Below are 26,221 nucleotides of genomic sequence, written 5' to 3'. Positions count from 1 at the left end.
GTGCACAGTAGACTACTACTGAGAACACAGAACATAACAGAAGTTGTAGAGAACGTTCAGTCACTCCTGAATTTGACTAGAAGCAACAGGCAGGACCTGAGGTGTAACTGTTATCCCTGAGTACAGCATGGAATACTGGACATGGTCCTTCCACATTGCAAGACTAGAAAAGCCAAGCTGTATCAAGGGAGGAGCATTTGATTCATGGCATTGCCTCAGCAGAATTACATCAAGTTTTTGTTCAGCAGTGAGAGATTTTTCCCTGTTCTTACTCCATTAGGATTTCAAATCACAAAATACAAGGACTCTTTTGTTGAGACCCGTTCATGCTAGGATATAGAAACAATGATTAAAAAACCAAGGAAACGTACAGTTTGACTGTGTTGGAAAGAAAACATTGTCACTGCCTCCCTGCTGAGTTATCCCTCCATTTTACCTTTACATCCACCCCAGGAATATAAAACACTGTTGTTTCCACATCACTGGATTTTGTCTGTAGAGATGATGGCACTTTCTTGCCAGCAAGTAAGTGAGTAGTAGATGCATAATTAGTCTGAAATTTCTTCTTTTTTGAAGGAGACTCTTGATCCAAACTCCTGGAACTCCGATCATAGCTCCTGAAATAAATATCCTCATGTTATTAAAGTAATTTGCTGTGCCACACTGGGCCAGAACAACTTATGGTGCTGTTATTAAGCAGTGATAATTAATTGCTGGTAATAAACTAACGCACACATTTCCTACCTTCGCAAACTGATGTCATCGTGCTCTTGCTGGAGCATCGTGGGATGCAGCACACACTTCCCACAATCAATTTCAACCCTGATATCGAGCTCAAAGTCAATGTTTCTCTCCGTGGTGGTGCCAGTGACACTCCTGTTGGTGGGTGTTGTTGGCCAGCGCTCGGTGAACAGCTGGTGCACAGCAGCAAAGCCCGTGGCTTTCTTGCGAGAGGTGCTCCTGCACAGGCACAGGTGGGGGGCAGGTATCAGCAGGACATTCACCTCAGCAGGGGCTACAAGGCATTCCCAAACTATGTCCACACTATAGGATCTTATGAAAACATTTTGGGAAAAGACCTTATCTGATATGCAGCAATAGTAGCACAAAAAACTAAGCTTTCCTTAAACTCTCAATCAAAAAAGGAACAAAAATATACCACACAATCGATTTCATATTTGTAAGTAGCCACATTTTCACATTCAGTTTGTGGAGCTACACCCTGTTCTGTGGTCAAAAGCCTCACTTTCCAAGCTTTTTTATTCTGTTCCAAGAGTTGAACTTTGTAACAGCTACCTCCTTTTCCAACCAGGATCACTCCTTCCCACACAGTCCCTCTAGTGAACACAACCTCACCTGCCTTCCACACACACATTTGAGTGTATTCACTACTTCATCAGCAACAGAATTTGTAGCTTTAAATTCAATATTTCAAGTTCAAGAGTACTGAAAGCATATTCAGTTATCTTCTTCATTTCTGTGTCATTCCTCAGGACCATTACTTACGGTGGTTTCCTATAAAAATAGGTCCTCTCCCTTTCATGGTCATCGTCCTTCTCCGAGTCCTCGCTGCTGGAGGATAAACTGTCATCCCGGCGTCCTTCTTCAGGCTGGAAGGGAATGCCGGGTGAGAAGACAGCTGGAGTTTTGGGTGAACCAAATACCGAGCATGAGCCTTCACTAGCAGATGAGTAATGGGAGGGACCATCAATAGTTACGGACAAAAGGTCCATTTCTGTCTCCTCTGGAAACTGATTGTGAAAAGACAAAAAGATAGTAAATTTCCACAGATTGGATTTCCACAGAGAATGCAGTAGATAGATCTGGAAATAAAGAAGCAGGCCTGCTATGAGAAACTCTCACTTCTGAGTTCCTCATAACACAAGAGAGCAGGTGAAGGAATTGCAGGAGGATTATGAAAAAGAAGGGAATGAAAGCTTGGTGGGAAGACCTTTTGCCATTGCCTAGTGATTGAGCCCAGCCTGGTAGACAAAGATTCATCATGCTCTTACCAATTTAGAAGGACAGGAAACATTGCATTTAAATTTAAGAACTATTTCAAAAGCAAAGGACAGAAGGCAGCCCAAGTGCCCATGACTTGCAGGAAGCGTTAGTCAGGGCACACAGGGCACTAGACAGAATGTACAGCACCACCCTGGCCATCCCAGCCTGAGCATGGAACTGAATGGCCTAAAGGAGCCTCCTGCTTCTCACAGAAATCATGCCACAAGCCATTTTCCAACATTAAATTCTTAAAATGCCTCTGAAAAGCATCTACAAGTGTTAAACACTAGCACTTCCTATGCAGTATCACTGTAGAGCTACACAGTTGTTGTCTGCACATTCAAATTACAGCTCTGATGAACAACTGGCATGATGTCAGCAAAACACATCTTTAAAAAAATGTTCAACATTTGGTACCTCTAAGTGATTAATAGTTTGTTGGTATGCCAGCAAAACCTAAGCTAACTGGGCTTTTACATAGCAACAATAGGCAGGGTAGCTTTTAAATGTGAACATATTTAAATGTGCAAAGCACATTCCCAGGTCATTTCCACCATTCTCTCAAACAGGCATTTATTTCCTGGGAGCATTAAGGAGAGTTAGAAGGGAGAAAAAGTACATTACTGTCTCTTCAGTTTGGTTTTTTTGCTTGCTTGTTTAGTTTTGCCTTTCCTGATTTGTTATGAGTTTTGAGTTTGCTTGATTAATTCTTTTTTAAAGAAAAAGACTATTCTCCCTAACAATGGTTTTGAAAGCAGTTAAAAAACTCCACTTGTTCTCAGGATATTAAGTTTTGGAAAATTCCCTACTTGCTATTATTTGAAAATGTCTTATTCTGCACTAAATATAAGAATTTAAACAGAAATAAGAGTGTGAGAAGTAGTCCTCCCACCTGGTAATTATTTTGTACCAGTGTTGACTGCCATCACATTGGAACACAATGTCACATGTGAAGACACACACTAAAATCAGCCTCTAAAGCACATTTCAAGGCTAGACTTGGTCACTTTACATCAGCCTTGCTCAATCTTTAAGCAAAAAGTCAGTAATTCATTTTAGAAGAAGTCTACATAAGGGTGCATCAACAATAAATCATGTTCCTCTACTTAGTTTATGTATTTAAATATTTTCAAGCTCGATATACATTCTGTTTAGCTGAGTGCAAAAGAGATGAAATATTGAAAAGCAGCTCCTTATGAGATAAATTAGTTCTCTGGCAAAGAATACTTGTTTCTGCTCAGAAATACCTGAAAATACCCTTCCCCTGGACAGCTGGATTGTTGTGCAATCCCCAAAGCTGTTTGATTCAACTTAATAGAAATGAAAAAATATAGAAATTAAAATAATTACAATAATGTCAACCATGCAAAATAAACATTTTAAACGTGAGAAAGCATACCAAAAAAACAAAAACCCAAACCAATTCAACAATCCATTTCAAAAACTGAGAAGGATATACCTGTACAGCTACAGCAAACTAATACCCATTTCCAAAACTCTAAATATATTCAAACACCAAAAAACCTAGGTGATTTTTTGCACACCTCTGGCAAAAATTCCAACAAAATTACTACTGTGTGAGCCTAAGAAATAACTCAGGCCATTTTAAAATATTTTTCTCTCATGAGTCAATTTCTGTGCCAAGAAACCAAAATACAGGTCTTCTAAGAAAATAAGTCTATTTTTCAAAAACACATCTGTAATTTGAGGCAAAGCAGACACAATTCGGGTTTGCCTGGATGTAATTATCTCATGAACTGGTGACCAAATGGCAGAGGAAATACAATTATAGGGCATATAAAGTAATTCTTACAGAATCTTGTATGTTGAAGGTTACTCTTGGCCCAGGGGATGCAGCATCCACACGGATATCTGGGAGGTCTTCACTGTCTCCCAGTCGAGAGCTGCAAGCAAAACAAAACAGCTTCTTGAGTCATACTACAGGATTTTAGGGTCACACAAACATTTAACTACACAAATACAAGGTCACACTTAGCATTTTTTAGGGAAGAATATATAAAATCGTAATTGAAGCACTTGGGTATGTGAAAAGGAAGGAGGGGGAGAAAAGAAGGAAGCTGGACATGACTTGGCCAGTACTCTATCTCTGCTAATATCTCTGTGCAAGCTTTTCAATCCTGAAGCCAACATGCAGAAATTACAGAAAAATAAGCTATTTGTAATCTGCCACATGGGACAATCATTCAAAGAAAAAAGCATCTCCGTTTATTCTTCTCATTACAAGAGCCCTTTTAAAAAGCAGATGACTGTAAATCAGGTGTAGAAAACAAGATTATTACACTACACCATTTTTCCTTATATACATTTCTTCAATATGTTTTGAAAATGGGATTCTGTAGAAAACCCCAAGTTGTTGTAGAAGTGAAATCTTCTCAGAGGTTTCAGAAAAATGAGGAAAAAATGCATTTTAGAATATGCCTGCTTTCCAAAATGACCTCTTTCTACCCAGTTCTACCACAAACAGCTGCTGCCTGTGGTAAAAGGACTCTTGAGGCCCAAGTCCAACTTTTCCCCTGTCCCACGTGCTGCTGTGGCAATCACAAATCCCAAATGCCCAGAGGCTCACCTTGTTCTGTCCATTCTCTTCAGAGGTGGCCTCCCTGATGCTGAAATGCTCTTTGATCGGCTGTAGCTGGGTTTGTAGCTCAGACCCCACTTGTCTTTCAAGGAGGCAGCCTAAACCAGAAACAACATGGAAATGCAACAACTGAGAACACAGAGAAAAACTCTGGCAAGCTAAAATGCTACTGCACATGGGAGTGCCAGCAAAGTCCAAGGGTTTTTGGGACACAAGTGCTACAATATTCTCAAAGGAGCCTCATCCTACTCACCCTCATGCTGGATCTCCGGAGCTTTTTGCGGACGTCCCTACGGATGTCGTTCACAGCCACCGACTCCAGCTGCTGATAGCGCTGAATTTCTTGGTTTATGGTCCCTTCACTTGCACCTAATTTCCTGGAGGTAAAGCATGATTGAGTTACCTTACAGATATTATTTCCACAATTTCAAAAATCTGTGTTGTAAGAATGCTTTCCCTGGGAATTATGCAATTTTCTCTTCCGTCTCAATACTTAGGACCAGTGCCAAATATAGCCATAGAAGTACAAAATCAAACATTTAACCTAAATTCCTAATTTCAGAAAAAATTTCCCACTAAATGGTGACAGCAATCTCATTTTAAGTACAAACAGTAAAACATGTGTCCCTTTTCATTATTGAACACGTAACTACCAACTCCTGTACTCCCATCACAGACAGATCCATTTATAGAAAGTCTGTCTTGGGAAGAAGGGGGAGAAAAGCCCAGACAAGCCCAAAGTTTGAAAATACTATTCATAAAATACACAGAAGGTCAGATGAGATTTGTGAAATCTGAACTAATTTTTTCTTAAGGGTTTTCTCAAGCACAGTATAAGGAAGTTTTCAAGTTTCATCTTGAAAACATCATGTACAAGGTGCCAAAAAAAGTCTATTTAAATTATCTTCTTCTTCTTCCTAAGCTTATTACAGTTTCAAAGTAATATATTTTGCTAAAGTAATCAGCATGATGATAAATCAAGATGGAAGTCTGATTTTGAATCAATAGGAAAAGGATTATAAATCAGTCATTAAAATTCAGAGTCAGAAAAATGCAGACAAATCTGACACTTATGGAACAACCCGAGGGATTTGAGAGAGCACTTGCAGATACAGCCTTTGCTTTTGGAATCCTTTTATTTACAAATAAAGGCAACAATATGCACTTAACCCTAACAGTGCCATGAGATGTACGATACAAACATGAAGCAAACCAAACTTACTTTAGGTCATCAATGACTTTTGCTTGCTCATTGAGCTCTCTAATATCAACCAAACGCTTCATAAATTTCCTTCCTCGCTGTTCTCCAGTTTGGATACTGGAAGCTCCCTGCAGCCGGTGATCAACGATCTCCTGTTCAAAATGAACATTTCATTCATGTCCTCATGAAAAACTGGACATCAGAACATTCTGAACAACAGGCAAAGTGAATTTCACACCTTCAAATTTGGACTAGTGCATGCAAAAAAATCAATTCATGTGAACAGGCAGCTGATTGGATTTTTTTTCCAGTGATCCAAAGCCCATGATTCAGTTAGACACACTGTAACTACTACATACATGTCCCCAAGAGCAGGATCTGCCTGCTTTCATATGTGCTCTGCTAGGCTGGAGCAGATCCCGCTTCGCTGAGCCCCAGAGATATTCTACAGGAACAGAGTATCGGTGCCTTGGGGGGCTCAAACCCAGCAGGTGATTTACAATCCGCTGCCCAAATGTGAGCTTGCGTGCCTCTCCACCCAAGGAACCTCCACCTGATTTCTGAACAACAAACAGGAGCATTAGTGGGCTGGGATAATGTTTCCTCAGTCAGCAGGCTAGAGACATTAAGGAACAGCTGTTAAAATGGTTTTGTAGAAAACCAAAAAGCGAGATCAACAGCATACTGAGTAGAAGTAGGTTTTTATAAAGTTTTTTCATGTTAGTAACTTACTCTCCTGTGAAGAAAACCTAGAAGAAAACCACAGCTTTTACAGTTCAGATATCTGAGGTTAGGTACTGTGTCCCCTCCATGTTTTCAAATCCAGATCATTATTTCCACATAAAACCAGTAGAAATATGATCTGCAATTTGTTGCCTTTGAAAGAGGGAGTTAGAAAACCCACACACAGATGTTTCTGATTTGCAACAAGACTTGCATGAGCAAAAAAGTCTCACATGCTGGACTCAAGATTAAGACCTTTCCATTTGACAGAAGACTTTTTCCAATTAGTAGAACTTATTTAGGTGGGCTCACTTACTGCATGGATAGTGGGAGACATGGTGTCAACTTCATCCTCATCTGAAAGGTCAGCTATGTTCACAGAGTTGAGGTCAGCAATGTCATCAATATCTTCCTCTCCTGTCAGTGTTGTGAGGGTGTTGCCCAAAGCATTCAGTCTTTTCCCAATGTTTGGATCCATGTGGACATCAATACCACACATCTTCCACAACACATTCAGTGTCCAGGTTCCAGCACTACTACTTTCTGTGTTAAAATAAATAAATCAGTTTAAACAGTTTTTCCTCTTTTAAAAAAATCCCTCATAGTGAATTACCTACCCAGTAGCCAATACAGTGTTTTTCAGTTACAAAGAACTATCTTTTCTGTCCATTCTCAGGAAAACACATTCCACAACTGAAATGCTTAATGAAAATACTTCACAGTATTTCTTAAACAAGTGATATAACACAGGCAGACCTAATGAAAATACATTCCTTTCAGAGCAAGTAAAGAGCATCTCAAGCTTCAGCTCATACAAATGCAGGCAAGTACACTATTCCAAAAGAGAATTTCTAACAGCAAGAAACATAAAGCATGTCTTTCTGCCTGTACAAATGCTGACCTATTTATTCAAGTCTTGAACAATGATGCTGGAAGATGTTATGTGTGTTCTGTGCCTAGTGAATATCCTGTCTGCCCAGGATTTTTCTGAGTGCCACTTTTCAGCGTCAAAATACAGCCCTTGCTCTAAGCATGACAACACAAGATACTGGTTTTCTTTCTAGATGGAAGTATGACTAATACAGAGACTGACAGCTACTTCTGAATGCTCTGGAGAAGGTCCAGACTACTTAGACTGCACTGAGAGGGAATTTGGGAAAAAGAGAAGCCTTTTCTGGAAGAGGAAAGAGAGGGATGGCAGCTCACGGTGCAAAGTCTCAGCATGAGGAAGACTGAGCAGTCCCTAGGACAGGAAGCAATGCTGACTGTTATGGCAACTATTGCTGAATCTTCTCCAATCAATTAAACTAAAACACACTTAAAGGACTTAAATTTCATATTCTATGAATGCTTTTCTTTGTAGGACTTGATTAATTAAAACAAGCACATTACCTGCTGCAGCTTGGCCTGTTGTCCTGGAACACACTTCATAGGTTCCATCTGGCACAACACCTACATGGAGCATACAAAGCAAGTCCCTGATTAGGCAGCCAGTAAAAGCTGCTTCAGAGCAGCCCTTCCAATCCCACCCTCAGTCTCCTGCCTGCCATAATTCAAGAATCACAGGAGTTCTAGTTTTATTTCCCATTGAAAGACTTTTCTTACTTAGTAAAGTGAACCTACTTGGTAATATACAAAATTCTACATATATATCATGTATAATACACATATGTATTGAATCAACTTAAAAACCCATAAAAAATCTGGAATTTTCACATTATATAAAAATATTCTATATTAGACTATTAAAATCTTACTGGGATCTTATGTAATTATATAAAAGCAATGCATCCAACTCTTCAAATATCTCTTAGGCAAAGATTAAATTATTACAATTATATATAAAGCAGCAAAGTTTATATTAATAAAGGAAAACAACAACAAAGGAATATAACCTTTTGGATCCATATTATTTTGCTTTCAAAAGGCCAAAGTCTTTTCTTTAGGTTTATTGGTAAAGCTCAACTGTTTTTCAAGTCAATGGCAAAGGCAAAAGTGGATGTATATCTGAAATACTCTTGTCCAGTATGAAATCACCTGCACTTACATGCATTCATGACTAGATCTCCTCTTATTTCTGGTTTCCAGTCATCCCAACTTGTCTCAAAGCCATCGGCAAAGCGGATGCAGAAGTTTTTAAAATGCCCTTTGCTAACTAAAGATTCGGAGGAGCAGGCAGTGATGAGTGTGCTTTCAATAGTCAGGACTAAAGCAGAGCCAGTGTCGAGATCTGCAGAGTGGTTAGACTGGAAAAGAAAATCACAGGGAGAACTTACTGGTCAGTGCAATGTCAAAGTGATTACATTTACTAAATGCCATTTATCTTTCCCTAATAACTGACCCCTGCTCATATCTCCTTGTATTTTTCCTTCTCTGTAGAGAGTTTCAAAAGCATCACCTCTGCCTATACAACACCTTGCATTGCTGTTTCCTAAATGCAACACCTACATTATAAATTTATTTGAGCATCTGGAAAAGGAACAGAAATCTATGTTTGATCAAGGGCTATAATCCATATGGCCCCATGACCAGAGAAGACAAGCCAAGGATCAATTCTTTTCCCCAATAAAAATGACACCTGACTTGACTGAACAATGACAAAAAGTACCTTTAATTTTTATGTGATTTTTTTTTTGTGTTTATTTTGATGTGTACAATTATGTACAATCCTAAGTGTACAGATTGATAAATTTCTAGCTCTGAATATGCACATCTATAATTATGTTTAATTTTAATTTTTATTTCCTTTTATAAAATAGACCTTTTTTGAAGCTTATATCACCTGGTTCTCATATATGTACACCACACACAAATTGCTGTTGTAACAGACTTCCAATAGTCATGCTTTTCCTTACCTGGGGTGTGTTTGTGATGGGCAGGCAAATTCCTAAATCATTGACAGTCAGCTGAAGGAACAGGGTGCCAAAAGCCTGTGCAGAGGTTTGCTGGATTCCAGGCAGCATATCCACCACTTCTTTTGTGGCCATGTGAATATCTTTATGCAAAGCCATTCTCTGTTCATTCCAGTTGTCGTACGCTGCCTTGTAGTTCAGCCAGAACAGCACAGCTTAATGAGGAAACCAAAAATGCTTAATTGTAATAAAGCCTTTAACTGTACCTTAAGAAAAAAAATGTACATTCACTAAATAAATTCTTTTTGTTCTCCCTTTTTACAGCTCCTCCATTACTTTAAGTCAGAGGATGTAAAACAACGGACACACACATGTTCAGGGTGCAGCATTCAGGCTCCTGCTTCAAAGGACAAGATGAACAAACCTGATCATTTACCATCAAAGTTAATGCATTAAAATACAGAAAGTCCTGCTGTTCTCAGCATTATTCATCTGTGAGGATTTACAACAGCAACTTCCTCCAAACCATCTGAAAACTATTCACCTCAACATATGGAATTTTTGATGTTTGATGATAAATTTATCAATCTGTTGGCAGGGAGGAGATCTCCCAAATTTCTCAGCTACTTAACATGAAATATATAGAATCTTGAATAACCAAACCTTTTGAGAAAAAAAAAAAAAATCTCTCTTCCTCAGTATGAACACAAACTTGTAGCAACTGTCTCTACAGTACCTCTGTCAAAGGCCACGGGCTGGGCAAAAACAATGGGTCTGTTCAGAGTAATGAGCACGGCCTCCCTGTCTGATGAGCCACTGATTTCTTCTCTGAGAGCATTTCTTAATCCAATTCTTGTCTTGAAATAGGCAACTTGATGAAAGTCTGAGCCAGCTTCTTCATAAACCTTAAAACATTCCAAAAAATGGGAAGAGGGAGGAGTTTGCAGCAGGGAAAAGTTCACGGATAGGGAGGGGAAAGAAAAAACCCCAAATTACTGCATTTGACAAAATATAAAATGAAAACAACAAGTTCTGTCCTTCCCTTTTTTCTCCTCTAGCCAAAGCCCCTTTGAGGATTTTCAGTATTCTTGCACTAAGGTCTGATCAGAGCATTATTTTCTTCATTTATCATAAATTGTTAACTAATGTAGCTATTTATAGATCCAGATTCTCTATTGTGACAGTTGATTTACATGTCTTAAGATTTCTCTTTGTCTGTTTGTTTCTAGGCATCACAAAACACTTTCATATCCTAGAACAAGTGATTCCAGGTAACAGCAGGTTTAAGAGTACAAGAGGTACCACTGTCAAACCAAGACAGACAAACTAGGTCAAAATGTAGGTCTGGCTAAGTTTGGATCTCCTCTAATCTTATTATTTCATTCAAATATTGTAAAAAAATTATATTTATAATCAACAAAAGTTTTGAGTTTAACTCAGCAGAAAGGCTATTAGTGTTCTAAAGGGCTAAGAAGTTCTAAGATATTAATAATATGAGAAAAACAGATAAAAACCAGCACTGTGCAACAACCTCTTAGCTTGATTACGTAATTTTTTAATCACACATTATTAAGAATATTACATGCAAAAATTCTGAGCACTAACCTGATGTTTAACAATCTGTCCCAGTGCCAGATTCAAATCCACCTGGCATTTTCCAAACAGTTTGAGGTAGCTGCTACTTCCAGGCATTGCTTTGGTTTGCAGTCTGTTGGAGAGCTCGAGTTCTATCAACCCTGTTTCAAACCTCACAGCTCGCATCGAGGGAGTGGTAGCTGTCACCTGAATTCCCTAATGGATAAGGAAGGTACAAAGTTATGAGCATCTGGTTCAGAGACATGATGAGAAAGGAAAACAGAACCCAACCACTGTTTTGTCATCATAAGATTACCTTAAACTGCAGGCTCAGGGAGTAAAGAAGAATTTTTGGTTTATCTCCATCTGTTGTGCCATCGTGTTCATTCCAAAGAGGTATTGGCTGCTCCCCTCCTGTACACATTAAAAATGCACAGTCACAGTTCTATCAAAGAAAACATTTTAAAACCAATACATATAAAAAGGTGACCATGAATTAAGTCTCATTTTAAATAGTGACCAGTTGAAGATTTATAAAAACAAGTGAGGACTGGAGACATCAGTGCAGATTCAGTTTCTGACGTACAATTAATATCTCTCCACTAAGCATGGAAGAACAGAGGCATGTTCCTCCCTCCTGGGAAATTTTCCACAGGAGGTCTCAAAGCCTGAAAGGAGTAACACCTGCTTTTCAAAAAAGATGCTTTCTGTCCCCTGCACCAGTGTATCTCCTAGTTATCTGACACCACAAGTTTAACACTTGACCAAATACTATGCAAATTCCATGAAAATGAGGAATTGAAATTATATCAGCATTTTTCCACGAGAGGAGGAAAGAGTATTCTGCAATTTTTTTATTTTTGGGTTTAATTCCTCATCCTGGCACATTTCATTCCAAGTTATGGACCCTTGAAGAAGCAATCCTGGTTTTAATTCTCCTTGATATTTATCTACACTCCAACTTAGTTTATAGGAAGGGCTTGCTGCTGGAAAAGGCTAAGCCATTAATTCCCTCCAAATATGCCAATTGATCTAATTACAGTTATTTGGTGGTAAGGACAAGCAGTTGAATCATGGATTCAAAAAAAACCCGAAACAACAATAAATTTTTATCACTCCATTTTGTATCTGGATAATTTTCTTTTAATCAACACTGCCTTCAATTTCCAGATGCAATTATTATGGACTGCTCTGTTCATTAACTAGCTCTCAATCTGTGCAACTTCACCTTCAGTAATTGGTACTTACACAGTTTTTATATAAGGATAATAGGCAAACAATGCTTTAGTGCAACACAAACAGTAATTAGAAAAAATACTGCAGCACATCACACTAATTGGTATTTTCAAGCCATTTAAAAAATTACTTGGCTCCAAGCCAGAGGGACCAAGCCAATTTCTGTCCCCATTGTTCTGCACTGAGCATCCAGAGCCATGGATTGCTGACCTGACCACGTCCCTGCTGAATTACTCCAATATGGAAGGCAACAGCCACATTTCAAAAACCATCAGGCTGCTACATGCAATACAAATTTACAGTCTGGAAAAGCAGAGAACCAGCACTGGTAATAAATTCCTCACATAAAAATGCAGGGCAGATTGAAAGGCAGGGTCTAAGAAATGCTGTAAAAGCTAATACAGGTTTCCTGGTTCAGCACTGTATGCTCCTCCACAAAAAAAATGTTCTAATAGAATATAATGACAGCTGTCAGAAGATTTATTCTTTCCCCAAGCATTTTCTTACTAGCCAATACTAATATATTTTGGCTGGAACAAGTATCAGGGTGCTTCTTGTTAGCCTTCAGGGAATTGGGCATTTTCCATTTTCTCCACTGCATTTTCTAACTGCCTCGAGGCCATATCATGTGGACCTGCACCATTCTTTTATTGCATGTGTATAGCTGAATATATATATATACACACACAAAAAGGGACATGAAAGAAGGTATAGATGGATGCACAGACACTCTTTTTACTTAGTTAACACTTCTCATTCTTTCTTTCTTCATGATGTTTCCAGCTATTGATGAATCTTACTAAACTAAAAGTTAGCCTTTTAGGATAACTCAAAAAAACATTCATATCAAACAAAGTGACTACAGAAAGTAACCCAGCCAAGGTCACACCATGGAGACACACAGAGGCTGATGTCCAGAATACCAAACAATCCTGCTTCCCAATAAAAGTCCTGCTTATGATAGACCTAGAATAATTTCCAGAGCCTCTGTTATCATTTCAAAGTCCAGCTCCGCTTCCTGCTGCTGCTTGCAGCACTAGAGGTGAAATGAGGGTGTCTGTGAAATTAATGAGCTGATCCTGACTGAGAGCTACATCATGTTGCCATCAAACAAAGTTTGAGGATCTTATTTAAAGCGGCTTTTAAGTGTTCCACTTACCTGAAACCTTCTGTATGACCTCATTTACTTCCTTCATGAACACTTTTTGCACAAATACTAAATGGTTTAAAAGGTCAGTCGTGAGATTATGTTCAAAGGAGCCAACCTGTAGAAATAGAAAATTTGAGAAAAAACCTTAAAGACAGTGGATTTTTAGGTTTGTTTTTTTTTTAGCTGCCAACATCAGAATTCTGAATTACAAACATGCCAGATTATTTTTCTGACTAAAAAATTCGTTAGTAGGAATGCCCTGCTTTTCCCCAGCAGATGTTTCTTTTAAGAGCATCCCTTTTTTTCTGAAAAAATTAACTATGGAAATTGGTACACAAGTAGAACTTCCAAATAGAACATTCTGTGTCAAGCAGAAGATTTTATATCATTAAGGTTCTATGTCATGTCATTATTCCATTTATGGAGCTGTCTAATGACAAAAAAAATATCAGCTATAAAACAATAAAAAAATCTTCTAGTTTTTCACTGTTTGGATCCAACTTGTAAACCTGAGAGTTCTGGAAGAGCCAGATTGCTTAAAAAAATGTGAAGATGCACAGAGAGAATCATAACAGAAGGAAAATAAGTTATTAAAGATGCCTTCAAGCCCTACCTCAGCCACGCAGCGCAGGTAGTTGCCCTGCAGGTAGTAGCCCTGCTTGGCAGGGAGCTCATCAATGCTCCAGATCTGGTCAGAGTAAGTGTCATGCTCTTCCATGACATATTTCCCTGACATGGTGACAGGAGGCAGGTTGAGACTGGCCGAAGGAGGAATGGTTGACATGTCAGTGGCAGAAACTTTTGAAGTGAAGCGCAGCCTGTGGTTTGGAAGCTCAAAATTAAATCTGGTTTGGGCACCTGTAAAATGAAGGTGAGAAAAGAAAAGGTATGAACTGGCAAAAGAATCTCTCATTTATCCTTACATTTAAGAACAGTTCTGGAACAAGAGAAAAAAATTAAAATGGTTAAAATGTTGCTGGAGTTCAGAGACCCAAAGAACTATAAATATGCACCCACATGCTTCAGGATTGTCTCAATTTCTAAAGAAAATGAAGACTCCATAGTAATAAGGGGGAAGTCATACAAACCACCTTGTGAATACTGAGGCCTTACAAGACTATTCTAAACTAGCATTACAAATTAAAATTTAAGTAATCAAGGATCATAACCTGATTTTGGCAGTTAGAGGGAAGCTTCCTGGGAGGATGCTATATATGAATGTGTACATATCTTCATGTGCTTTTGCATTCTGCCTCTGGGAACTGTGTAACAATCACAGTGAAAATTCTCTATATGGGCCCACCTGGCTGAAGCCCATGTTAAAAAAAAAAGAAGCTGATGGCAAAAGATTCAAAGCTCTAGCTGTAAGTCAACAGAAACACTGGCTTGTAGATGCTTATAGGAAGGCCAAACTGTCACCTGTCATTCCATGACTCCTCATTCTTCCCATCTTGTATTCTGCCTTCAGGGAGGGCAGGAGCGCTGCTCCAATAGCAATCCCATCTATCATGGCACTGAACTTCAGCACTATGGGCTTCTTCTCCAAGCCTTCTGGCAGCTGTGGGAACTCATTTGTTTCAACTGGCGTCTGATTGATGCTCGTTGGAGTCTTCTCAGAGGGCAGAGGAGTGGCCACATCCTCTTTTGCTGGCTGGGGCCTGCGGACCAAGACAAAAAGCAGGAAATCCTTGCTGTTAACCTGCCCAGGCACCTGAGGTGACAAACCCTGGCAAGGGGAGGGGTCTGGGAGCACTCACGCGGTGGAGGGCTGGCGGATGAGGTCGGAGATCTGCTTGGAGAGCTGGTGGGAGCTGCGCACCATCATGCTGTGCAGCGTGGCCGGGTGCTGCGGGATGTTGATGCTGATGGCGCCCACCTTGACCACGGCCGCGTTGTTGGTTTTCAGCCCCCTCTGGGCGCTGTACAGGGCCTGGGATTTGGCAATGCTGCACTTCACCACAGTTCTGGCAGCAAAAGGGAGTTTTTAAGTGTTAGCTGAATTTTGCAGTAATACTGTTTGTCAACTACACCCACATCCCTTTTTCTTTCACTTGACACACAGATGCACTACATGCCACAAACAACTACACTACTCTTAAGAGAACTACATGTCATGCATGCCAAAAAATATCTATTCAAAACTCCTATCCTTGCTTCAACTGAGGTCATTTCAGTCCATACACACCAGGCTGCACATAGACAAACAAATTTCCACGCACAGAAATTAAAAAAAGAGCCTTCCATTTCAACTCCTGTTCAGGAATAATCTTGAATAATCCTTTTAGTAAAAACTCAGATTTGAGTTTTGCATCCAAATAGGTCATTGGAGGAAATACTTAACAGTAAATACACAGCATGTGATTCATAAGTTTGTGCATTATACTGATGTTTAATTCAAACATATTATTCCAAAATACATTATCTAAACTTGACTTTAATATTGAAGAGGATATAGTTCACAATAGTTACCCAAGATAAAAAGATAACTGCACTAAGCTGACAGTTTTTGATGTCATAACAGAATTTTGGCAGAGCAGAATTCACTAAACTCCTATTAGAAATATACTGGGGTAACACATTAATGTTTCTATGGTCAATTCCTGGAGGGTGACCCAATGGAAGTACATTATGCAGCCAACACAGAATTACAGCCTCAAAGAGAAGGACATGTAGTTGTCAAGATGCAATACATCAGCTAAAATGGCTGAAAAATAGACTATAAAATTGAATAAAATAGACTATAGACTTGTAAAATAGACAATATAAAACACATAAAAACATTCAATGCAAGTTTCTCAAACACTATATTTGAAGGGGTATAGCTAAAACACTTTTTGTATCATATTTAAATTGTTTATAGACAGTTTGGTCTCATGGTGGAAGATTCATTATTCTATGAACTCCACTCTCTAAGTAATGTTTCTTCTTACCCTTATGCTAAAATATCAGCAAGCCCAAAGTAACCCAGATGTGGAAATACAAACCAAAACAAAAAAAGACATCACCCTTCTGCTTATAATCAAGAAATACACAGCACTGTAAGGCAACCACTGGCCTATCAACAGCAAAATAATTGCCTCAAGTTCAAGGAGCACTCAGATTTTCACAGCTATGCAAGAGATGCAAGTGACCTAAAGCAGTTCAGAATTAATATTTTAGAGCAGACTGTCAAGTAAAAATGATTTCAAAATATGTGATGAAGGAAGAAACAATTCACAACAATTTTCAGAAAAGCATTACACAAATAAACATTACTTAAGAAAAAGCCAGAATTGCTTTAATCCACTACTTTGGAAGAAAACCATTATTTTTCTTGATATTTGTTCCTTTCCCACTCTCTTCGTGCTACCATTCTGACTCAACTGTTGTGAAGCCAGTCAAGAACACACTTCCATCTCCATCTATATACACAAAATACTACTGCATTCAAACCATTTTAAACATTTCCTTAATTAAAAAATATATTACACCAGTATGGCTGTTGCAAGAGAAAAAAAAAACGCAACAAAATTAACTGTGATTTTCTCCATATTTCATGCAACAAAGTAATTTCATTGCTGCTTGCCTACAAAAACCCTACTTCCATGACAAGAATGTGGAACAACTGTCTGGCTACCCATTTATTATTGAAGATCTACAGTTTGTTTACCTACAGTGACATGCCTGTAACACACCTGGTTCTATCTCATTAAAATCATTAATTATTTAACTTATATACCAGTAATGCTTCCAGAAAGAATTCTATATTCTCACATCAATACTATAAATGGTCACTCTCCAGACAAATTAGTGACAAAAAGTCTTTGTCCCACTGCAGAACTGACTACAAGGCCAGTACACAACAGATTTTTGCAATGTTGTACCAAGTATGTGGGGGGAAAAAAGTCAGCAGGAGGCCAGTAACACACCGGGACTACTGCACTGAGTCACCTGTGTGTAAGTAATGGGATCCTTCCCTTAATTCCAGCCATAAGGAATTGACTTTCTAAGCCAGAGGCTGGATCATGACTCACTACCAGACCTATCCAACATGGATTTATCCAATCCTTTTAATCATTTATACTTTTGTTGACCACATCATATAGCAGCCAATTCAACAACTCAGTGATGCACTGGTTTAATGCTGCTACCAGACAAAAAGGAACATAAATCCCAGTTATTTTCCCTACATCACTTGTAGTTTTCAGTCCACCACCTCTCCTTCCAGAGCTATAAGGACATTTTAAAGTTAATCCTGCATTACCACAACACTGAATAGACAGACACAGATCTTCAACATGCCTGGGAGTTAAACCAGCACACAGGAAAATAAAGACAAAAAGGAACAGCCCTGTTCATGATGGCACCACAACTATCATTTCAAGCACAGCAGTTCCAAAGCAAATCTCACCTCTGTGTTCCCTAACATTTATCAACACTATTCCAGCTCATTGAAATAAGTACAGGAGCAGATCTAAAGAACTTAAGGGCCACTAAAACCATTCCAACATTACAGTAGTGAGTGCAGTGCAATAGCAGTCCCTCAAACTGTATTGCTAACATTGACAATGACTTGTTTTAGGCAGATATTTAGCAGGTTTCATTAAAAAAGCTTATCTAGGTAATACTAGAGGATGAACCAAGATGTATTCAAGCATCATCTGCCTCCACAATCACACAGAGTAGGAAAGCAGCCATTATCTACACAACACAGAGTTAATTGCAAGACTATTAAACATAATAATATGACATACAGAAACTCTTGTTTGGCTGTGCTTGTAGGAGATGTAGGAAAATCCTCCAGTCTACAGATGAAGATTGAAGAGAAAGCAAGAAAAACAAAAACAAAGCAAATAAAGAATAAACAGTCATGCAAAATTAGTCAGTTAATTATTTGTAACCCACAATATGACACTTATTTTCAAAATTACCACGGTGAAGGTTTTGGTTTTGCTCATGTTTGTTCTTTGATCTTGCTGTTTTTAAGATTTATCATTATTTCCCCCCTTTCCTTTTGTACCCTCCCAATATGTTCATGGCTGTTAGACTGGAACTTTTATTTATCCTTCTGAAACAAGCTTACTGGAAGCAATTTAGCTGAGGAAATTATAAAACTCTGTAGGTTTTAATTTCTATGTAGCATCCTGCAAACTACCCAGGAATTAAAAGGAGAGAGAAACTCAAGTGACATTGTTTAGCTCCTTTCTACAAGAGTCATGTTCTAAGACCAGTACACATACTGAGGGTTACCCAGCTAACACCCAAATTGTGTGAGGGTGATCTGTGCTACAAAGAATTGTGGTTCAGCTCATTCTGCAACTCAAACAGAAAGAGATGCAGCTGGGAACAAATTAAAATAATGCATGGCCTTTTTGAGTCTGTGAACCTGGCAGAAATGAAAAAGCCAGAACAATGTGGATGCTGAGCAAGTGATTCATGATGTTCATGCACAGGAAGTGGTTCTCCTCCCCTGCCCTGCCATGTTGTGTCAACTACATAAAGGCTGGAGAAGGGATATTAGAACGATAAAACTAACATGAGAGAACAAAGAATGATGCATCATGAGAGTTGAAAAATACATCTATTAAAGAGACACTATAGCTCTTAAACAGGAATAATTACCATCAGAAGATTAACTACTCCCCACAAATCTCATATGATTTGAACCTACAAGTTTCAACAAGCAATTAGAAGCACAAGAGAAATAATATAACTCATAACACTTCTATGAATTTGAACAATTTTAAATGGTAGACTTCATACTTACTGGATATTTGGGGTAATTCCCTCCAGCAGGACGATATTGACACCTCCTATGTGAGCAGTGGCACATGTCTCAGTCATCTTTTGGTGTAGCACATCTTCAGGAAAAAAAAATGTATTTAACAGCATTTCAGTCAGTACAATACTTCAGGTGTGCTTACTGCTTTTAAAAATATTGCAGCAGGAAAATAACTGAAAAATTACAGCTTTAGCAGTCACAGTAAGTGATGTCAAATATAAAATGTGATAAGAGGAAAGCTTTTGAAAATGAGTGACTGTCTTCAAAGATAATTTCCTCCATGGCACTTGCTGCAAAGCTTGCAGCATCCTTTTATAATCCTTCAGCATCCTAATAATAATTTTTTAAAAGCAGTTGTTGAATATTATTATATTACACACACACACACATACTGCACACGCACATGTAAAGCTGCCAGGGAATTATTTAGAGAATGCTTTTAGCTGATCCCACCTTTCATTTTCTCTTTCAGGGTGAAGCTGCCATGGATCCTCTTCAGCTCAGATTCCATGGTGAGGCCACCAATGTCGGCCTCCAGGTGGGTTCTGTTCACCATCCCTATGCCGAAGACGATGAGGGTGACGTGCTGCGGCTCCGAGGTCACCAGGCTGCGCTTGCGCCCGTTGTCCTGCTCGTTCTCAAACACCACCCTGCAGGCCGGCTCCGTGGGGCTGCGCACACCTGCACAGACAGCAGCAGCTCCTTAGGGCTCCATTTGGGATAAATCCTTGGCATGTGCCATTTATAGGTCTATTTCAAACTGAGGATCACAGATCTTTCATGTCAAGAAAACTCTTCAGGAAAATTATCTGTGCTTCACTCACTCCACCCCAATATCACTGCAACTGAACTGAATCCAAGACACCATGAAGACAATAATGAGCAATGTGGTTTCATTATTATTCACAGATGTGCTCTTATGAACCTTATATAAATATTTGTAATGATCTGATTTTGTTATACCAGAAAAATGCCCTGACAGTTTCCAAGTGCCCTGTTAATTTTTTGATCATTGCACAGGCAGAGATTCTTATAATTCATCTTTTTGGATGAACAAGTTTTCCTTTTCAACATTCAGGAGGCTAAAAACAATGTAAGAATTTACACTTTGTGCAGATCTTGTAATTGTGGATATGATATTCTGTGCATGAAAGACACTGGTATCTGTTTAATACCAGTTCCCATCTGACACTTTCTCAGAAGTTTTTTGTTCTTTAGCTAAAAGAAGTCCAAGGAAAATATGGCAATAGAGCAACTATACCATCACCTGCATATTCACAGCAACCTAAGCTCAGCAACAAAGAGAATGATGCTAAAGTCAGCTCTCAGATTTGCTGTTCTGTATTGAAATACATTGGAAATAGCAATAACCACACCAGATCTAAAAGTTTTAAATGGTGAAAATATGGCCCAAACACTTGTAATCTTTGTGGGACTTGACCAAAATCACTATTTCACCTTTCCTTCTCTCACAGCAAGATTCACAAATTTTTTTTTTTTACTGTCAGTCATTCTCAAGGCAGAGATTAATTCCCTCAGGATGGCTTACGTACATGCTTGCATATTCCCACAGAATGATAATATGCAGCATTTCCATACTCCTTTGAACACAAAACAGCACTTCAGGAGGAACAAACTCAATCCACACTATGCAATTAGTGAGAAAAGTTAAGCTTTCCTTTTGTACGTCATCTTGGTGAACTAATCAAAAGCTCACCTCTGTCCTCATCACTTGCCCCTCTGATCCAAGTTAGAGGGGTGGGCAGTTCAGAAAACACCTCATGAGCAAGCTTCAGAAAGCACCATTTAAGCAAAAACACACACACTCGGTTATTTGGGTTCATGAACCACTTTACCTGTTGGTCCAAAGGTTTCAGAAGACTTTTCTAAGATGCCAGTGGGATCAGAAATGAGTGAATAGAAGTTCAGTAGCTTATACATATTTTGCCAGCACTCCGCAGAGGGCTCGCTCTGTTCCGACACAGTAATGGAGTCGGAGTCATCCATATGGATCGTCACGTGGTCAACCACATCTTTGGAGCCTTTCCTGGACACTTTGGACGTCCTTCGCTCCGACCTCCCCAGGGAATTCTTGTTGCGAGCCTCCTTCTTGTTGTTGTCATTGTTTGTCCTCTTGTTCTTGGTGTTGTTCACCCTGGTGCCCCCGTTGAGGCTGCCCCGGGAGCTGCGGCTGAAATCCGAGGAGCGGAAGTCGCGGTGCTTGCGGGTTTTGAAGGTGGGCGTCGGGGAGGCCGAGCCAGCCGTGTACCTGCTCAGCTTGATGTCCGTCTGCGTGGCCTTGATGTCGTCGATCATGGTGCTGAACTGGTGGATGAGCCGCACCAGGGCCATGTCCACGTGCTGGCTGATGGACTGGCAGGAGATGGTGAAGTTGCAGTGGAAGGTGTTGTAGTAGCGCTTGTTCAAGTCGTGGAAGGAAAGCGCGTTGGTGGAGTTGTGAGGGGTGCACATGGACTTCTCCATCACCACGGCGCTAATGCTGAAAGTCTCCAACATCAAAGCTGGTTTGAATTCCAGAGGAGGGAGATTGACAGCTCCTTGCCTAAGGAAAGGAAAGGCACAAGTTACCACTGTGCTGCTTTTTATGAGAGTGAGAGTCAAATATGCTTTTTACACAGCTTACATCTAATTTACTGAACCCAGCCTTTTATTTCCCTTAGGATATCACCTTTTTACCACAGTTCTAAATATGATAAAATGAACTTTTACAGTTTCATACTGTGTGCTACTAACATAGAAATCATCTAGTTCTATGAAACCTGGTTTGGCATGCAGTCATTCCATTGCATCCTAAAGCTTTGCCCAAAATTGGTCTGGGGGAAGATTAAGCATTTTCACAAGAATTCACATCATTATTATTTACAGGATTAATTATCAAACACCATTTCAGAGCCACTCAAATTCCCCCCCACTATTATTTCCACCAGCTCTCCCCCTTCCCCAATCTCCAATTTTCAAAAGCACCTAAGATTCAAATAGTTACAATTCCCAAATTATTCCGTAGGAGGATTTAAAAAAATATTTTAACAGGAAGACAGAACAAAAGATTAGAAGAATAAAGGGCTGCTCTTTATCCTATGAAAGCACTTTGGAAACCTGTCACCACATGAAAAGCCTCATTTCTGCTCTTTAGCCAGTACACATGTTTTTAAATTTCTCATCATACCTTCGGGCTCGCTTGCTTTTCCTCTCCTTTGCTGTGTCTGAATCAACAATATCTGCTCTGAGGCAGTCCAGAGTTCCTGAGAAGGAGAGGTACTCTCCAAAGTACATCCTGTAGCACAGGGGCATCGCATCCTGCGACTGAATCCCCGTGTAACTTAGCAGAGGTTTGAAAACAACCTACAAAACAAAACCCACCCATTTAGTTACTGAAGACCTTGATCATTTCCACACTCCTGCTCACCATCTGGTGATGTGCAACCCCAGTTACCTGTGCATCTGCCAGCTGGACAGCAGGAAAGCCCTGGTTGCCCTCTTCTACTCCTGCAATGTCATCCTGGCTGGTGCTGTGCTGCGAGTGGGTGCCATCCAGGGTGTTCTGGTCGCTGGACAGAACTGTGTTGAAGTCTGAAGCAGAGGGGATGGTAGGAAGATTGGGTGCCACACCTGGAAAATAAATACCCATGGAACACTAACACCACAGCAAATCTTACCACCACTGACTTGATAAATTCAGCAAGATTATTTACACAGATAAACGAGCCACAGCAAGGGCTGTAACCTCACAAAGGTGGCATTCAGGATAAAGAAACAGCCTGATATTGCTGGAACAGGTAGACATTGTCCAATTCAAATTTGGAAAGACTCTTTCTGCAGAGAAATACATTCCAGTTTACAAAGGAACCACAATAGTTCAATATGCACAGCAATATGTACAGCACGATGATGTTTGTAGGATGAGACTGTTGTTTCAATATTAAAAACAAACTAAAACAACTTCTTATTGCCTAAGATGAATATAGCACAGTTGAAGGAGCGTTAACAGAAAAAAGATTCCCGTGTAGTGTTAGTGAAAAAGAAAATTAAGACACACATTGAAAACTCTGAATGATGACAGGCCAAGAAGAAAAATAAATGAGCTGCAATAAATTATTACACCTGGTTCTTTAATACAGCTATGACTTTGAGAAATATATTTTTTCTTTATTCCCTTACACAAGTTAACCCATTCCTAAGTTACTTCCAAAACACATTTAGTCTCAAAACTGAACTGAGAAAGAGCAAGGATTCCAATGCACAATCACAAAATAAGCATATGCAAATAAAATCAAAAACAGCCAACAAAATGAAGGAACTCGGCAACAGAAGATGATTTTATGGTTTAAGTTTTGGCAGCTACACATTGCTTTGGCAGCTACACTGACAGCTCCAAATGCAAAAAAAAGCTAAATTTTTGGAAGTAGGGTGAGGCAAAAGAAAACATCAGTTTTGCTTAAATCCCATCTTTTCATTTTCCAGGTTACTGCAAAGTCCCACAAGTAATACTTTGAACCACGTAAGTCCTGTTGATCATAAATCACTCCCTGAATTACTTTCAGTCAGAAAGTGGCAAACACAGGCACAGCCAACCCAGAACCACCTGGAACTCAGCTGCAAATTAGCAATACCTGTTGGAAGGCTGTTGTGCCCAGATTTGGTGGCTGGGCTTTCCTGCACGACGCTTCCCCTGTTGCCCACGGCGTTGGACATCCAGTTATAGAAACTCACAGAGGAGGGCTCAGATAGCAAAGGGTGCTCAGACAACATGTCTGTGGCCACAGTGTTTCCTGTGCAGGTAAAGCAGAAACTTCAGCATTTCTTGCATCCAAGTCAGCAAAAACAAGGAACATGGCACAATTTCACTGCCAACATCTATAAACTATAAAAATAAACCTAATTCTACAGGTTTATTCCACTAAATTATGTGTCAAACAGCACTACCACAGAAGTTACAAGTGGCACTGATGGATGTTGCACTACACATGGCTTTGCATTTGCTCATCTCTACCATTAATTAGAGGAAAGGATTCATGAAGAAACCAAAATACCTTTTTTTCTGAACAATATTTCAGTCCCTGACAGCAAAGGAGAGAGATTTTAGAGAAAATACAGTATCAAATACAGTATGTCATTTACATATAAAGAAAATACACTAACAATACACTCTGAAAAATAATACCGAGCATAAACACTTCAATGCTTCGAGCTTCTAAAATATTCATTGAAAATTAACATTTTCATAAACCATTACTAAAAATCTTCAATTTATCATATGCAAACTACGTTACTGAAATATTAGTTTCAGCTCTCTTTTTGACCTACCTACAAGGTCAAGAAAAAACAAATGCAAAATGGTTATTTCCTTATTCATTCAAAAGGACTCAAAAATTATGCTACATCATACCTGTTTATGCTACATCATACTTTTTTACACTACATCCTACCTGTTCTTGTTAAAGAACTACTTTTAACTGCAGTTGAACTTCTTTGAGGAGTCCCTTCCAAAAGATTGTGCAGGCTAGGAAAGCTCCCAGTGAGATAGCTGAGCAGACTTTCCTTTCCTTGGACTTTCCCTGACTCCCATTCCAGAGCGGCCGACATGCACTGGTGAATCTGTAGCTGTATCTCCACTGGTGTAACTCAGGGAATGATATGGATGGATGCCCTGTGAGCAGAAAACAAAGAAATGAATGAAGTACTGTGGAAACAGCAAAAACAAAATAATGTTTGGTCTGAATATAAGGTTGGAGCACAATTCTAGTACAAGTTACTGGAGAGCTTTGCCAGTCTTTGATTTTGTACCATGACAGTTAAATCCTTGTTTGTGCTGCCATAAATAAAAGGTCAAAGGCTGCAAAGGTTAGGGCACATCCTTAAATGATGCACAGGAAGTTAATTGGCAAGAAAACAAAGAACAGATGAAGAATACGGACCAACTGGTGGAGCATCCCTTTTGCAAGGTCAGGAGCACACCTTCCATGTGCTATAGTAACTTTTTGGAGGCATTTACCCATCTGCAGCTACAGAACTGCTCCTGAACAGGCCAGCTAGACCCCCCTTTGCCCTGGTGCCCAGCCCAGTGCACTCACCTTGATTTTCAGCACAGAATCACTGTGGGTGTGAGTCTTGGACAGCTTCCTCATGATCTCAGCACCGGTGACAGGCCCAGAGGAGGCGCTGGCAGGGGGCGGGCGGTTGGCCGTTCCTTCCAGCAGCATCGTGTGCTCGCTCACAGTGGCTGCACCAAGCAAACACTTGTCCTCATTTAGATAATCTTGGTTCTCCAAATCTATCTAGCATCAGGCACATTTATCTACAAGCAGTCATGAACTTCCAGTGCTGGCACACACCTACACAGTGCTGTCTGATTCACAGACAAATAAGAACACCTCAGACAGGCGTGTGCTGGGTTTTGTTCAATAATCCAAGTGTTTCTGCTTAATCAAAACAGGTATTTGAGAGAAGGGGTAAAAATTTCCTTTATACTGTATGATTACATACAAGTTTTTCACACAAATATCTATCTTTGCTTTCTTAAAACTGCTAACTGCTGCCTGCCTTTTATTTGAAAGGTAGCAAATAATTAAATTGATTGATTTTGGGCAAGAAGAAACAAGAGAAAAGGTGTGAAGAAAGAGAGGTCTCCTGTTTTGTTTTTCCCTGAACAAGCACTAGTTATTGTAATATGATAATTATCATTGTTACCAGCAGCTTCAGAATGAAGGTGATGTAAAAAGAGAAGCTTGATAATTCTAAGGAGACTATAATGTATCAAGCATTAAAAGTAAAGAAGATAGAAATGTCTGAGAGGAGCTGCTTGCCCCTGTGAATTTTTATGGGGACAACAACATGAAAATACCTGCATCAAATTCAAACTCTGCTCCATCAGCACTCGTGTCACTCTGCAGGCCCCCTCCATTGTCCAATCCAAGGCCATCCTCATGCTCGTGGCTGGCATTTGGCTGCAGTTTCATTGGCTGGGTTGGTCTGTGCAAGCTGACTCCTTTAAAGGCTGGGGTGACCACAATGAACTTCATCCACTGCCTTGCTAAGGCAACCAGACCTTTCTTTAAGGTCACTAAGGCAGGAAGACCATCACTCTTTAAATAAAAAAAAA

At 39.5% G+C, this 26,221-nt stretch overlaps 1 protein-coding gene across 1 annotated transcript in view; it reads right to left on the bottom strand.

Moving 5' to 3' along the window:
* Window positions 1-26,221, bottom strand: part of KIAA1109 (KIAA1109 ortholog) — an 87,777-nt gene that overhangs the window by 10,765 nt on the left and 50,791 nt on the right. Inside the window, 29 exon segments of the mRNA XM_030947036.1 lie at window positions 437-617; window positions 745-960; window positions 1,507-1,751; window positions 3,818-3,908; window positions 4,592-4,701; window positions 4,857-4,980; window positions 5,826-5,956; window positions 6,844-7,070; window positions 7,920-7,979; window positions 8,575-8,773; window positions 9,383-9,594; window positions 10,116-10,284; window positions 10,985-11,170; window positions 11,271-11,368; window positions 13,350-13,455; window positions 13,954-14,198; window positions 14,760-14,998; window positions 15,098-15,304; window positions 18,074-18,124; window positions 19,087-19,180; window positions 19,555-19,782; window positions 20,958-21,664; window positions 22,289-22,464; window positions 22,556-22,731; window positions 23,733-23,891; window positions 24,549-24,663; window positions 24,665-24,769; window positions 25,194-25,342; window positions 25,964-26,204. Coding sequence (XP_030802896.1) covers window positions 437-617; window positions 745-960; window positions 1,507-1,751; window positions 3,818-3,908; window positions 4,592-4,701; window positions 4,857-4,980; window positions 5,826-5,956; window positions 6,844-7,070; window positions 7,920-7,979; window positions 8,575-8,773; window positions 9,383-9,594; window positions 10,116-10,284; window positions 10,985-11,170; window positions 11,271-11,368; window positions 13,350-13,455; window positions 13,954-14,198; window positions 14,760-14,998; window positions 15,098-15,304; window positions 18,074-18,124; window positions 19,087-19,180; window positions 19,555-19,782; window positions 20,958-21,664; window positions 22,289-22,464; window positions 22,556-22,731; window positions 23,733-23,891; window positions 24,549-24,663; window positions 24,665-24,769; window positions 25,194-25,342; window positions 25,964-26,204 — 5,247 coding nt within the window.

This window comes from Camarhynchus parvulus, chromosome 4 (assembly GCF_901933205.1).
Source record: "Camarhynchus parvulus chromosome 4, STF_HiC, whole genome shotgun sequence".
NCBI lineage: Eukaryota > Metazoa > Chordata > Aves > Passeriformes > Thraupidae > Camarhynchus > Camarhynchus parvulus.
This window is presented reverse-complemented; position numbering and strand designations above follow the sequence as displayed.